At 38.1% G+C, this 15157-nt stretch overlaps 1 protein-coding gene across 3 annotated transcripts in view; it reads right to left on the bottom strand.

Moving 5' to 3' along the window:
* Window positions 1-641: 641 nt before the first annotated feature.
* The window catches only part of NRXN3 (neurexin 3), a 391483-nt gene continuing 376967 nt past the window's right edge, over window positions 642-15157 (bottom strand). For 2 of the 3 annotated variants that reach the window (XM_075151410.1, XM_075151409.1), the window contains one exon: window positions 5992-6293. In XM_075151410.1, coding sequence (XP_075007511.1) covers window positions 5992-6293 — 302 coding nt within the window. Of the gene's footprint in view, window positions 6918-15157 lie in introns of all 3 variants that reach the window. The other variant, XM_075151408.1, reaches the window with a different exon arrangement.

Consider the following 15157-nt stretch of genomic DNA (forward strand, 5'->3'; position numbering starts at 1 on the left):
AACAAATGTTGCTACTGTGGGGAAGCTTTCTCCAATAAGGAGTAAGAATCAGTCAAGATCTTGCACCCTAACCTCCTGCATTTATCATGACACCCTTGGTTGAAATACTTCATTACCACCTTAGCAAATGTGCTCTCAGAGCCCAGCCAAGGTCCCATCCGGGGAGCCAAACAGCAGTCAACAGTCCTTCTTCTTGTGCTAGTGTCTCTGCTCACCCAAGAAGATCCTGTGATGCTGACAGCTGGAAGGCAAGTCTTGTTGCCTTTCCATCTCCTTCCATCTCGCTTGCACGTGGGGAGGGAAAGGCAGTGATTTGTTCTACCATACGAGAAACATCCTCTAGGGAGCCAGTGCCAACCTTGGCAGCTAGGGACAATGTATGATAAAATGGGAACAGCTGCATGTAACTGTCTGTATGTGCTCATAGGGCACTTGACAGGACTTTGTGATCTTGCATGCCCCTTCCAGACTGATAGCTTTAAAAACTGCATCTCCATAAAAGTAACATGCTTAGCTTTGGCTTTAAGTGTCAAGTCACATCCGTTAATTACAATTCATGTGTCTTTGCCTTCCTTGGGAGTCATCATCACCTTATGGCTGAAGATACTTCCACTATGGAATTGAGGGGGAGGGATATTTGTTTTTTAATCATTATCACAAAACTATTGTGATATTGATCAATATTTTCTCACTTCTTGGGGAAGAAAAGCAGCCAGGCACGGCAACTGCAGAGGAGACCAGCATCTCTGCTCTCACTCCCAGCCCAGAGGCATGGACAGAAATATCTTGAAAAGGAACCAGCACCAAAGCTGCTCCTCACTAGTCCTTTTCTGCAACATCAGGACTGTGAAGGCTAGAGGCCATCAGTGCTCGGATCTTCATGACTTGTCTCAACACTTGTAAAGAACTTCTGGAACTGTGCAATAAGCAGAGATGTGCTGAACAGTTTTGGGAAGAGTAGAATTAGGCATTTAAGACAGGGATCTTCAAAAAGTGATACAGTAAGCGGGATGTTGCTTACCAGTAGAAAATGCTGAGAAGAGGAGCAACTGCCAAGCCCTGGTCCTTAAAAAGAGCTATATCCCTAGCTCAGTGATGGCGGTAACGCAATTGTGTCTGCTCCAGATTTTGCAGATACTGGAGTGAGTCCAGCAAAGGGCCATGAAGATGAATAAGGGATTGAAGCATCTGTTGTACAAGGAGAGACTGAGAGAGCTGGGACTGCTCAACCTGGAGAAGAGAGGGCTTATGGGGAATCTTATCAATATGTATAAACACATGAAGGGAGGTTGTAAAGAAGAGGGAGCCAGGCTCTTCTCAGTGGTACCCAAAAAAAGGGTAAGAGGGAACAGGTACAAATTAAGAAATGTTAAATTTCATCTAATGACAACAAAAATTGTTTGCAGTGAGGGTGGTCACGCTAGAACAGGTTGCCCAGAGAGGTTGTGGAGTTTACATATGGAGATATTCAAGACCTGACTGGACACAGTCCTGGGTAACTCGCTGTAGCTGACCCTGCTTTGGGGAGATAGTGCTTGGACTTGATGATCTCCAGAGGTCCCTTTCAACCTCAACAATTCTATGATTCTGTGATCAGCAAAAGACAAACAATAATCCCAAGCCTTTTAGGCAACAATGAAATCTCCTTTCTGACAACTTTCATTTAGCCTAAGTAATAAAATGGTCATTAGGTGACAGAGAAAATGAAAAAAAAAAAAGAGTGACTATAGCCAGAGGGTTAGGGTAAATCAGGTTGAAATTTTTTGCTTCACATAATATTTCATAATGATTTGAAGTATAACAGATTTCGAGAAAAGCACTGAGAAAAAAAAAACCAAAAAGTTTTCTCAGAACACCAACTGCTTGCTGATAAGGAAATTTTCTGCAATACTAAAGAGGCAATTAAGTTCAGACCTAGATCTCCCATGTACCAGCTGACTGCTCTAGTACTGGGAATATTAGGTACCAGTCATCACCCAGGAATTTCATGATTTTGGGAGGGAAATGAGAGTGGAGTTTAGACCAGAACCTGTGGTTTTGAGACTTGTGAGGATCTGTAAGGTGTTAGAACATGATTCACAAAAGAAAACAATAAAATTAAAAAAACATCACATGTACATAAACATACATATTCTCACCCATGCAAGCACGTGAGCAAAAACAATGTAGAAAATCACAGGGAATACCTTAAAAATCAGTTTATCCTGAGTTTAATTTGGTTGTAAATGAAACCTGTGGAAAACACTGCTCAAAAGAGCTGTGGATTCTGCCTAGGGGGAAAAAAAAAGAAAAAAAAGAAAAATAAAAAGAAAGAAAAAAGAAAAAAAAAAGAAAAAAAAAAGAAAAAAAAAGAAAAAAAAAGAAAGAAAAAAAAAAAGGTGAAGTCACCCTTGGTTGAAAAATGAAAGGGCTGTGAAACACTCGTTTGGCTGACCTCCAGATGCTGCTAAAAAGTCAAATCTTGCAGGTAGCTTGGGAAGATCTAATTTGAAAAAACTACTACTGTGAACTGAAGTTCTGCACAACTTGCTAAAGAAAGACAGGATATTGGCAATTTTGCATGATGGCCAGAATCGTAATAGACTATAATGCCCAGTAGGACAACAAGGGGCCGGCAGCAGCTGTGATTGGGGTTTTGGGAGTCTCAGAGCCTACCCGGAAGGAAATGAACACTCAGACCATCTACGTTAGGTACCTAAGTTTGATCCATAGCACCCAAAGTAAGTAAACTATGTTCCTTAGGTATCGCGTGGAAAATCATACATAAATTCAGAGGACCTAAGTTAGATGTTCACATAAAATGATGTGAACACTTCTCTGTATCAAATTGGCTAGCCAAACCCCCAAAAGGATTTAGCTGCTGCAGGACATCAAACATAGACTCCTGGCCACAGAAGAGGAATCCAGAATCCCTAAACGTCATGGGAAGAGCTATACACTTCAAAGGGAGACTGAAAACAGGCAGCACATTAGAAAGGGCATACTAAGTCAATGTCCTAGGTATGCTTTTATCTGAGGTCACTGAAACTCATATTCCAGAGAACTACTCTTTATCCCACTGAGGTGGTGGTGGGGAAGAAGGGGTTGGGAGTGGTGTGAGGTAGACTCCACACTCAAGTTGAATTTATGTCCCCGCAAAAAAGGAAATAATTAAGATTCATTGGACTAATGAAAGAATGCAAACATGAACATGATTCTGTAATCTGGTGGCTAGACGCTCCTGTGGGATGGGGGATACCTGCTTCACAGACTATATTTCATCTTTAAAGGCCTGGAATTTCCCTGAAGTCTTTTGGAAATAAAAACCCAGCAACATTCAGGGCTTTGGGAAGAACATTTTATTGCTAAGCATATCTTTAAACAAAATGCAAATAAGAAAAGAAAAAGAATCAAAAAGGAAGAAGAAAAAGAAAGGGAAAAAAGCAATAACATCACGATAACTCAAATAAAAATTTTTAAGGTTGTCCAAAAAGCAACAGGGATATGGTAGAAGCCCACATACAGAAATGCACATGTTCCCAAAAACTGTCCAATAGAAACTTACACAAAAAAAGGAAAGGGTAAATCTTTTTCCCTTAACTTAAAAAAGGAAAGCAAAAAAGAAAGGAAGAAAGAAAGAAAGCAGGAAATCATTTCACAAGACTCCAAGACTCCAAGAACAGCAATCTTTTACAGACATCAAGATATAATCAACTTTATATAGTTTCAGCCAGTTAAGTCATCTAAAATCGTGCTTTCATACCTTTTTAAAACCTGTCTTTTTTTTCTTTTTAGTATAAAAAATAAAAAAGGAAAAAAAAGCTCAACCTCGCCCACACGCACACGCACCACACACACACGCACACATACACACACTGAAAATATTTGTTAACATGAAAGCATCTTCTCTAAATGTTTGAGAAGGCTGTTTTTTTGAATTTAAGTTCCCATGTGCGTGTGTGTATTTGATGACACTTCTTCAAAGTCAAATATTCATGCGACTTATAAACACCAGCAAGAGTAGATTTCTAAACCTAAACAGCTGATTAGTTTTCATCCATATACAGAAAAAGTGTACATTTCTGATATTCGAGAGTTCTCAATCCATCTTGTTTTTTGTTGTTTTCCTCTCTGTCTCTCTCTCCCTCATTTGCTTTTTTGCACATGATAGGCATGGTCGTCAAACCACCTGGCTATTGTTCTGTACAGTAAGATAATCCTTTTCACAATAACTGGGAAAATGTAGGAACCAAACAACCAAATTAAATACCTTAAATAAAAACAAAAGACATTCCCAATTTAACCATAAAACAGTATATACGCCATCAGGGTATCCATATAGAAATTATACTAGCAAAAAAAATAGTAGTAAAATATGTAAACAAAATTTCAGATTTTTTTTTGACACAGGTAACTGTGACAAAGCTAAAACACACACTCTCTTCACATTTTAAGGTTTGCTTTTGTTGTTTGTTTTGTTTTACTTTGTTCTTCAAGAACATTCTCATTCCACATTAAGACCATAACAGAACTTCTGTTCCAGGCGTCCCGTCAAACATACCATGATAAATATATCTGTGTGTATATATATATATATTATTAAATTCCTTTTTCTTTATTATTTTTTTTGTGTGTCACAGCAGCTTTATTTATTTTCTTTCATATAAAAGAGAAGGAAAAGGGAGAATAGGGCAAATGGAAAGACAGAGATGATCTGAAATGTCAAGCTACAAAATTAAAATATTACATATGAAAAACAGTTTTATGTCAAAAAAATACGCATTTTGCATTCTTTTACAAGTGTTTAGCTTTTCTGACATTTATGGGTCTTGTCACAAGTTGAACTCCAGTGGTGTCTTTCTGATCTCTTTATTAAACTGGTTTATTATTATTTTTTGCATGCATTGCAATCAGTCACAGAACCAGAACCCAGAGGAAGGCTCCTTTATTTTTGCATTGTATATTCAGCTCAGAATGGTTAACCATTTTTTAAGCATTCTTTTTTGAATCTTCAAATCCCTTTAACCATAGATTGGCTGTGCTAATGCATATTAAGTGATCGTCTCAAATAAAGCCAATGACTGATCAGAACAGACCCAAACCCATCTATTCTTCAGTTCAATTGCAAATACTGGAGCCAGATCCAAGGGATCCAGCTTTCCATGATAATTTTTTTCAGCACCACCCATCAGACACTTTAACTGCGTTGTTAGCAAACAACTTACTGCAGGACGACGGATTCTAGAGACAACACAACCAGATATGCAGAGTAAACACCATGGGTAGCTTTTGAGTTCATATATGGCAATAGTCTCTCTTTGTTTATTATGGATTTTTTTTTTCTGAGATTTCTTCTCAACTCGAGTCCTGGTTCACCCCCCACACCGTTCATCTCCACCCTTCCCTCCCACACTCAAAAGTAACCAAAAAAACCCAAACAAAAAACAACCCAAAAAACAAAACCAAACCAAACAAAAAAAACAACAATCTCCAAAATCATTTATTCCCCTCCTCCAATCTCAAAAAATTATATGTGTGCTGGACACGGCCAGATCAGTTTGTTCAATGTTTTTTTGTTGTTTAATAATGTTTGCATTTTTTTCTTTTTCCTTCCTTTTTTTTTAAATAAGTAAACTGAAAAATTATTGATACAGTCAGGGATCACGAACATTGTTAAAGACTCACTTGGAGATACGAAACAAGTAAGCCATGAAGTCTTCTACCTTTGCAGAAAGTTCAGCGGAGGAGGAGATTTGGAGACGTCCAAGTTCACTAACAGGGCAGAGCTGTGCGTGCCATCTCCAGAACGCTAAATGTGCTTTATAATACATTAGGGCAGAGTTTGCTGACTCCAAGCGATGACTGAGACATTAACAGTCACTGCTGAAATTTTTTTCCCAATACTTTTTCCCACAAATGGTATCTCCCAATCTCGTTCGCTGCAATGGTTCTGATATTTCAGTTAAATCTCATTAAGTATTTATATATTTATATATAAATAAGTATTCTTTTTTACACATAATACTCTTTGTCCTTGTTTTTCTGTTTCTTGTGGCCGCTCTTTGAGCTCTGCTGCTTCTCCTTCACGAGCGTGCCGTTGCTCTGGGCCGAGTTGCTGATGTAGTTCCGCGTCTCGTCCACCTGATAGGACCCCTCGTCCCTGTTCCTGTACTTGTACATGGCGTACAGGAGGATGAGGATGCAGAGGGCGGCAGCAGCCACAATGCCGACGACCATCCCCGTTGTGCTGCTCGACTCGCGGACCACCTCTGAGGCCCCCGGAACCCGTCTGATTCCTGGCTCCGTGGGGTTTGCTGTGGGCACATTACGGAACATGGGGGAAGTGATTAGCGGGCTCTTCAGCTTTGTGCTGTCTAGCTCATAGGCAGTGGGCAACGGAAGCAAGACTATGTCAGGCTGGGGTTTGAGCTCACGGTTATTCATTTTGCCGGCTGGCAATTTGGGCACCATCCCAGTCGAGGACGAAGCTGTGGAGCGGATCAGCTCAGGGGACAAAGACGTGGTAGTAGTCCTACCAGTTTCGGAGACTTTGTTAGGTCTAAAGTCCTTGGATTCCCACTTGGGTGCGTGTGCTTTGTAGCCACCTTCGAAGATTGAAGTGGAAAGACTCTTATCTGTTACCAAGGAGAAGGTGGTGTAAAAATCTTCATCATCAGTAGGGGGTAGGTTAGAGTCAAAGGTTTCCCCTGAGCCATACCCAGATATCACCAAGCCATCATCATCACAACCATCGCTGCCTTGGTCCGACAAGCAAGGTAACCCCGCCTCAGAGGTCATGGACAGGGAATCTTTGGTGGTCTCAATAATGGTGAGGAGGGGGCGAAAGGTAGGGGGAAGTGTAATGAAAGGTGCACGAGTAGCAATAGGAGGGATATCTAAAGGGTCTTCTACAAGTAGAGGGATAACTAATTCACCTCCTGGGATGGAAAAGAGAAAAAAAAGAAGATTAATACATTTTAATGACACAATGCATCATTTTCAATTCACTTAACTCAAGGGCGAGAGTGGATTTGGGCATTATGAAAAAGTGTTAGGGATCAGGATTCTCGCCCTAACTACACTACCAACATACTTTCCTGGGGGTGCCTTTCATTCTTCCCTCCCACCCTGCTTTGACGTTGGTAAACTGCATGTTCCATTTCCTCCCTCTTTTAGACTATGCTAGGTACGTGCAGTGAAATTTTGGGGACCCGAAGTTTTGATTTTTGAAGATACTCTCAAGTGACTCTGTGGACATCAATTTTTGGTAGTGATCTTTCTCAAGCATTTGGTTACAAGACTGTTTGAATGAATTATTTTAGACTTCCATAGAGCAATGTTCTCCTAGATGGATTTTACCACTCATCTTGCCAGTTTTTCCTCCTCTGATTCTTTTCATTTAAAATAACATTGTCATATCTTTTCTGCCATTGAAGTCTGCTCACCGTCCGTAGCAGTTATAAGGCCTTTCCCATTCATCCATTTCTTCTTGATTGTTGCCTGGTTTTTAAATTGTGGGAAAGTTCATGAAAGTGAGGGATGGAATAAGAACCAAGTACTTACTAGAGTCCATGAAGGTACAGAGCTCTACTCAATGCTTGTTCATCTCTTTTTAATCTTTCTTTACCATTCCATCAACACTAGGGATGTCCCTTTTCTTGCATCTTTTGGGGCTACTAATGCCATACTGTCTTCATCTTCAGTCCTCCTTGATATTCTTTTACTATGATTTGGTTAAAAATTAAGATAGACTTTACTGTGATTCATGAGGACAGAAATTAGCACTTGAGCCCAGGAGTGTACTGCAGAAGTTGTCTTCACACCTACTGTTACTTCTTGATATGCAGATAGCTGTGATCAGTGCTACTTTTTCCTAACATGATGGCCTACAGAGCACTTAAAGTAAGGCGGACTTATGGTCTACTCTTGAAGTAGAACAACGAAGCCATAGCTATAACATTTGTACCTTACCACAGTATAAGCTGCAACTGAAACAAGAAAATCAGTGCACCATTTCTAAGATTTGGTTTCTGAGCAGCAATATTGCTACTTTTAGGGTAGTAGTCCTGTTTTTTCTATATATTGTAATATGACTGTACTTCTACTTTTGAGCCTGTCGGTAGTTAATACTCCACTGTTTTATTCTGATGTGGAGGCACAATTAATTTGTCTAATTCATTTAGTTCAGATTACACAGTCTTCTGCTGACATACAGATCGCTGACACTTTTTTAGGGTGAACCATATTGCTTTTGAAAGTTTGTGTATAAATTCTCCCTTGGGTAATTTTTCTTCGGCTAGCTACTTAAGTTAAGCGGCTTTAAATATAAACTGAAGAGTTCATCTGACACCATGAGTAGTCATCTAGATTTGTAGGAAGGAGTGCAACTCAGTAAGAAGTATTTCTAATGCATGGGAAATTTTGATTTATACTCACCATTGCTTAAGGAAAGATATGCAAAATGAATTTTAGCTTCTAAATAAATAATTCTGGCTTTTACTTATGTATTAAAAACTGCTAATGAACAGTCTGGCATTGTTACAATGCTGAACGGCATCAGGGTCAAAATTCTGCTCTCTCCTATCCACACTATATATTACATGCACTTGTTTCCCATTGAATACTGCCAGTAATGTCCATGAGAGTTCTATAAAGAACATGGTCTAAAATAATAATCCCTTCTAAATATATTTGGAGAGCAATATATTTGAACAAATTACATATTGAAGATAGCAATATACTGAAAAAGACACTTAACAGTTTGATTAAATCTGGATAGCTGAACTAGCAATATGGCTTATTCTTATCCTTAATGAGAAACTAAGTGGTGACACAGTTTAATCAATTGAAACAGTCGGATTTATCTCAGAGGTACCAGGGAAGAAATTAGGCCAAAATAAGAAATGTGGTACTTTGCATACTTTCATGCAAAGTTAATTTTAAGCTAAGATACAAAGGGCCAATTTGAATATGTTGTTTAGTTTTCTGAGCTTCCTCAGCATGTTCATACCACTTTTGTTGCTGGATAGAGGATGAAGAAATAAGTATCATATGTGTAAAATAATGCCAGCCTCTTCAAACTACATATCTTCAAAAAATTATGTAAAAAGCAGAAAGTGTCGTCTGCCAAATGGCTACATGGCATTTTGTGCTCATGCATCTGAGCTGTTTGCTGTGCAATGTAGAACCTAGAGCGTGTAATATGATTTATATATACCCAGAAGCCCTATCCATGGCTAGAGTAGGGCATCTATAATCTATGCAAACAGGTGGTCTCAGGATAAACTTGGAGTATGCCTCAGAGGGAAAGATCATCTGTGCGTCTGGTAAAAAATGAATAAAAATAATAGCATTTAAGTGCACATTACATCAAATTGCATGAGTGCAGAATTTAAGTTCCAGAAAGTCAGGGGGATACGTAGCATCCCTTTAAATGATTTTTTAAGATCAGTGTTTTGTTGTTAAAATGTAGTATTCATCTGTGATTTTCATTCACCATCACTGACACCCATTTGGAAAAAAATGAGTTTGGCAGCTTTTAATTGCTCATCCAGAGCTTTGAAGTGCCTTTGTTCTTAAAATCTACTATACTGGCACACAGCATCAGTATGCAGTTGATCTGCCACCCACTGGGGCGATATTTTGGGCAGTTTTCTTCCAAAGAGAAATTTTTTTGGTCGTATTAATGATTTTCTTGAAGGAATCGGAAATATCTTACATTTAATAGGAAGACCTTTCTTTTGCCCCAGTAACCCTTGCCTTTAAAACTAGGTCATAGTTCTACAGTTTTTATTGCTGCTGAGGACTTGAGCCAATGATCAAGACTACTGCAACATCAGGAAGATCATGGTCTTCCTAAAATGTTAAGAAAAGTTGATAGAATTGCTATGGTAAGTGGGGTTTCACATAAGTGATGGAGAGCAGATTGGAGCTTTTTGATTCCAGCAAGTCTATTGGATGGAAGACAAAAGGACAGAATCAGGAATGAGTTTTACAAAGTTTTAACCTCACAATGTATGTGAGAAGAGAAATAACTTTCGTACCAGGAGGATTGGATTAACTTCAATTTCCCATACAATTATTTAATCTCATCTCTAGTTTTATTCCAAATTGTCCAATGATCCATACTATGTTTACCTGTATACTAACGAAATAAAGGGATTGTTAAGTGATTCATTAGGAATCACTTCTCCATTAAGGAGTTCATTTGTTACATTTACTTAAGAACATACTTTCGGGGAGTGTCAGGGAGATGGCTGTAAGGGTGGTAATGATGCTTTGAATTTTTTATTTTTCTTTCTCTCTGTAATGGAAGAAACTGTGAGACTGAAAAAAAGCTGTGTGGGAGAAGGTAACTCAGAAAAAGCACTCTAGGTATCAAATCTGGCTTCTGCTTTATTGGTATGTTAGGCATCTATGCAAACCCATAGAAAACGACAAGTTGTAGGTCTAGTAGGATGCAAGCACAATGAATACTTCTTGGGGTATGTGATTTATAGAGGAGTTAAAACATCCTTTAAAATTGCTTGATAAAAATGCCACTCATTCATTCTACAAGAAATCTGTAATTTAAGGATAACAGGGAATGTAAATTCTGAAAAGCTCCCAGGAAAGTGTGAGAAATGTGATCACCAATACCCATGGAGGGGAGCAAGTGCAAACTTTCATATCATACCTGCAAACAACTCTGTTACTGGTACTACATTTCTACTTGTAAAAGACACAAGGGCGGGGGGTCTGATGACAGGCAGATGATAAGAGTGCGTGTAGGGGGAACCATCTTTCACAAAATGACATCTGAGGCAGCAGGAGCTGCCTAGAGCCAGTGGTCCTTTGATGGAGAAGTGGTGCCTCTTGCCCAGGGCCCCAAGCTGGTTTAAAGGTAAGCACTGAAATATTTAAAAGACAAAGTGCCACTCGGCTGCCAAGAGTATCTAACATGGGATTTGAATCCTGAAAGGTTCGCTGTGGAAGGCAAGTGCTTTAAAGATTTGGATCTCTAGAAAAAGCTAAAGAGGAGCCCCTGAAAAACCTTACATGACAATTTGGAAGGGAAATACATTTGAGACAGGTTTTATGTTTGTATTTTCCTGTCTGAAGTTTTTTTCTCACAGTGTCTACCATTTTTTCAATCACAAAATTAACACTTTGCAGCCTTGAATAAAACTTACAGTTTTAATTTCCAAATTGTTCTGTGCTTAAAAAAAATGGCAAGGCTACCACCCAGTTTGGGCCATGGCTTCAAAACAAATATTTATATGAGACTTAGATTCTGTTTGTGGATGATATTGGCCGTTTCCTGGTAATTACAGGTTTATTTTCCCCCTTTTTCTGTTGGCTGTTAAGCACCAGTTAACAGTGTTCACTGGTATGCTGCAAGTTCAGGATTACTTTAGTGAAATCCAAAGATTTCACAAGGTTTTTCCAGATTTACTTTTCACCGATTCTTTGCTTTCACTCCTAAGCAGGGACTGGATGTTTCCCAAACAGAAATATGGATTTTAAAAAGCTTCTGTTGACAACACAATGCCAAAGAATTAAACAAAAGGGAAACAGATAGAATGGTTTCCTCTGCAGTGATATAAATGCAAAATTAGTTTGCCTATCAACAGTATAGTTGCAAAAAAATTACTGAACAGCAAACTGGAAGCAGCACGGAGAGATCTGAGGTCTGTGAGATGGGAAACCTTATACCGAGCCGCCCAGTGCTCTGCTTGGCCTTCTCATTCCACGAAGCAAACACAGTGTGTATATTCCTTAAAAGTTAGCCTTTAAATCTGGCACATATACTATTTTCATGGAGTTGTGCTTTTCTTTAAACTACCAAGATCATTGGGGATATAAAAGGTCTACTGCAGCCTTGGAGCTGCCCTGCTTTTTGCTTTATGAGCGTATTTATAGATACATAATTCATACCTCTGGGGCTGATCTCCAGTAAGAGTTCTCTGCCACTGGAAAAGACAGAGTGTTAAAAATTTAATAGAAGCCTTATGAACTGTGAGGATGTTGTGGGCGAGTCATGAATGCAGAGGGCACCAAAAAAAAAAAAAAGAAAAAAAACCAACTGTAGCAGCCACCAGCTTTCATCTGTAGAGCCACAACTACTTCACTGGAGTTTCAGGCATCAAACTGATACAGGACAAAAGACACTCAAAAATGAAGCCTGAAAGAGTCACCTTCTCCTGATGATGATAAGGGACACACCCTTATTGTCTCTTTCTTTCCCAGCTGTAGTTGAAGAGCTTTTAAATGCCATCCATAAAGGCTGCACAACTCATCCATTTCTGCAGGCACTTGAAATTCTGCATCCATAGTTTGTCATTTTCATTTTATTCTTACGCTGTTCCTCTGAAGTTTGACTCCACTTTCAGTATGAAATACTTGCCACAGAAAATAATTCCTTACCTTTTTCCCCTCTGTATCAACACAATAATTCTTTATTAAATGACTGAGTTCACAAATTTCGGTCTAATGGTGTTTTAGTTAATTCTCCTTTGAGTCCTCTGAGGATAAAAAGGGGAAATTATTCAGAACATAGTCCCTAATTCACAGGAAAGATGATGCTAACACAAAACCTAGTAGGTGAACATTCTTAATATTTTCCACTCTTTGCAGTATGATTTAATTGCAATTGACAGTCAGTAGTAGAGAGAAAAACATAATTTCCACAATGGAATACTAAAACTTTTCATCTCAAATATCTCCTTTTCCTTTCAGAGAATATATAGTCCTCAAAGTGATTAGATAAAACTGTACTTCTTCTGGTGGAGTTGGCTGAAAAGCATTTCCTAAGCCCCCCACACTATATTAAAAGACATTAGTTATTGCAGTGTTTCCTAATACATGGCTTATGAGCAACAGGAAGGTACAGAGCTTGAGAGGTCATGAAACCCCTGTGTTTCATTGCTGTAAAGTCTTGATCACCTTTGTGCAGTTTCAGTGAAAAAGGTATTAATACCTGCCAGAGAGGACCTGACATTGTGTCTGCAGGCAGGATTCTACAGCAAAAACAAGTATTTCGTGCCCAGACACTGAGCTGCTCTGAACCAATTGAAACATGCCCTCTTCCATCTCCCATCATTATTTTAAACTTTTATGATTAATTGGTGACAGCTTCCTACTCAGCATAATTATTTGTTCTGTTTTCAGCATCAGCTGTTCAAGGGACTTGACAGTTGAACCTAAGATACCTACTGAGCACAGCATTATTATGCAGGAATGGTGAAAGCATACATGCTTATAAGGAAGTACAGCTTTTTCTTACTTTTACCCATTGCTTTTTAAAGAAATTAATCCAAACCTCTTTTGAAGCAAGGAAATTTTAGAGGTTAAAGATGCGAGTTTCAGTAGGAAAGTGTCTGCCAAATGTACCATTTCTGGATGATATTAGCAAGCCTGATACTAGTCATAATATGATGGGTGCATTTACCTGGTAAGAGTACACTTGAGAGTATCATTTAGACTGGACATCAGGCAGATAATCAGCAATGAAGAAAACTGATAGAAATAAAACACTTTCATGGGAATAAAGTAGGAATGATGTAAAGCTGCAGTAAGAAGACCCTGAAAGCTACCAAAATGCTAAAGTCGTCTCATCATTTTTCACTTGACATGAAGGCTACACCACCAGGCTACATGGAATTTAAGTAGCATGGAAGAAAGTAGCATTACTGGTGATTCATTTTGAGAAAGGGAAAGGGGAAAGAAAGCTCTAGAGAGGAACCGAGAAAAAATAGGAGCGAACTACCACAGGCTCCTTCACCCCCTCCTATACACAACACAATCTGGTAATTGACAATATACAAAGAGCACGTAACATAAAGGTAAATACAAAGTGATTCAAAAATAAATAAATGAACTTATACATTTTTCCTAAAACAAAACCATATACTAGAAAATAAAAATGCCACAGCAACAAGGTCAGAAAAAGGAAAAACATAACAAGTCATTCACTTCATCAGCAAAAGAAAGATTAAAACCTACGAGAACTGAAAAAAATGATGAAAATCAAAAGCATTATTTTCTTTAAAAAAAAGCCATCAAAAATACAAAAAAATATTTAGAAAGCATACCACATTGATTTCATAACAGTCAACTTACATCAACAAATTGCCCGCATGTTTTTTGGCATGAAAGGAAAAATTTACAAAAGAAAGTTGTGTAAGAATGCTCTTGGACAAGTAGCATTGCCACATTCTCGTAACTTGCTTTTTTTGCGTTGTTGTTTCTTAAAAACTTTTTTAGCAAAATGTTTATTTCTTTTTTAATATAATTGTTTTACAACAAAGGGCGATACAGGGAGGCAACAACACATACATCCACACCACATAACATGAAAAGAAAAAAATCTTGCACCTTAACAAATTTGAACTTGTTTTTTTTTTCTGCTGTTTTTTGGTTGTATTTTTTTATCTTATGTAAAGTTGTTAGCATATGACAGTTGAAAAATCCTGTACATTTTATAGAATTTCCTTTTGCTTGTTTGCATATCTACATATATAATGTTTTCTGAAAAGCAAAGTTTGTTGCTTTTTTGCCTTTTTGGTCAATTTGATATATATTTTTTTAAACATTTTCTTTTTTTCTATAATTTTTGTGTGTGTGTGTTTTAAGGAATGGATGACTGCACATAAAATTTTAACAATGCTAAAGAAAGGGGTGGTGGAGGGGAACTTATGGGAAGAAAAAATGCCTAGGGTGGATGGAGTGGGAGTGTAAAAATCTATGAGTGTACTACACAGGAGATGAAGATGATGGGAGTGAATGTGTAAGTCAGTTGCCATGTCCATGTAAGGGCGGTACGGAGTGATCTAGCAGCATTAGAGCTTCTGGCTGTAAGGAAGGGATGGGCAATATACAAAAACAAATGAGCATATTCATGCCCATCAACAAAAAGAAAGAACAGAACTCTAACATTGACAATCTCACAAACCCTAAGCTGCAACTTCTTCAACATGCAAGTTACAAAAAATTAATAATTATAGTATTAATATTTACATTTTCATTAAAGATTCTCAAATTATAAAAACAGTTAAAACTTTTCCCTACTAAAAATAGCAGTAAAAATACATAAACTAATAATAATAATAATAATTAATAATAATAATAATAATAACAACAACAACCACCACCACCACCACCACCACCAGAGAGTAAAACAAAAAAACAAGGAAACTAG

This window comes from Calonectris borealis, chromosome 5, assembly GCF_964195595.1.
Source record: "Calonectris borealis chromosome 5, bCalBor7.hap1.2, whole genome shotgun sequence".
In the NCBI taxonomy this organism is placed as follows: Eukaryota; Metazoa; Chordata; class Aves; order Procellariiformes; family Procellariidae; genus Calonectris; species Calonectris borealis.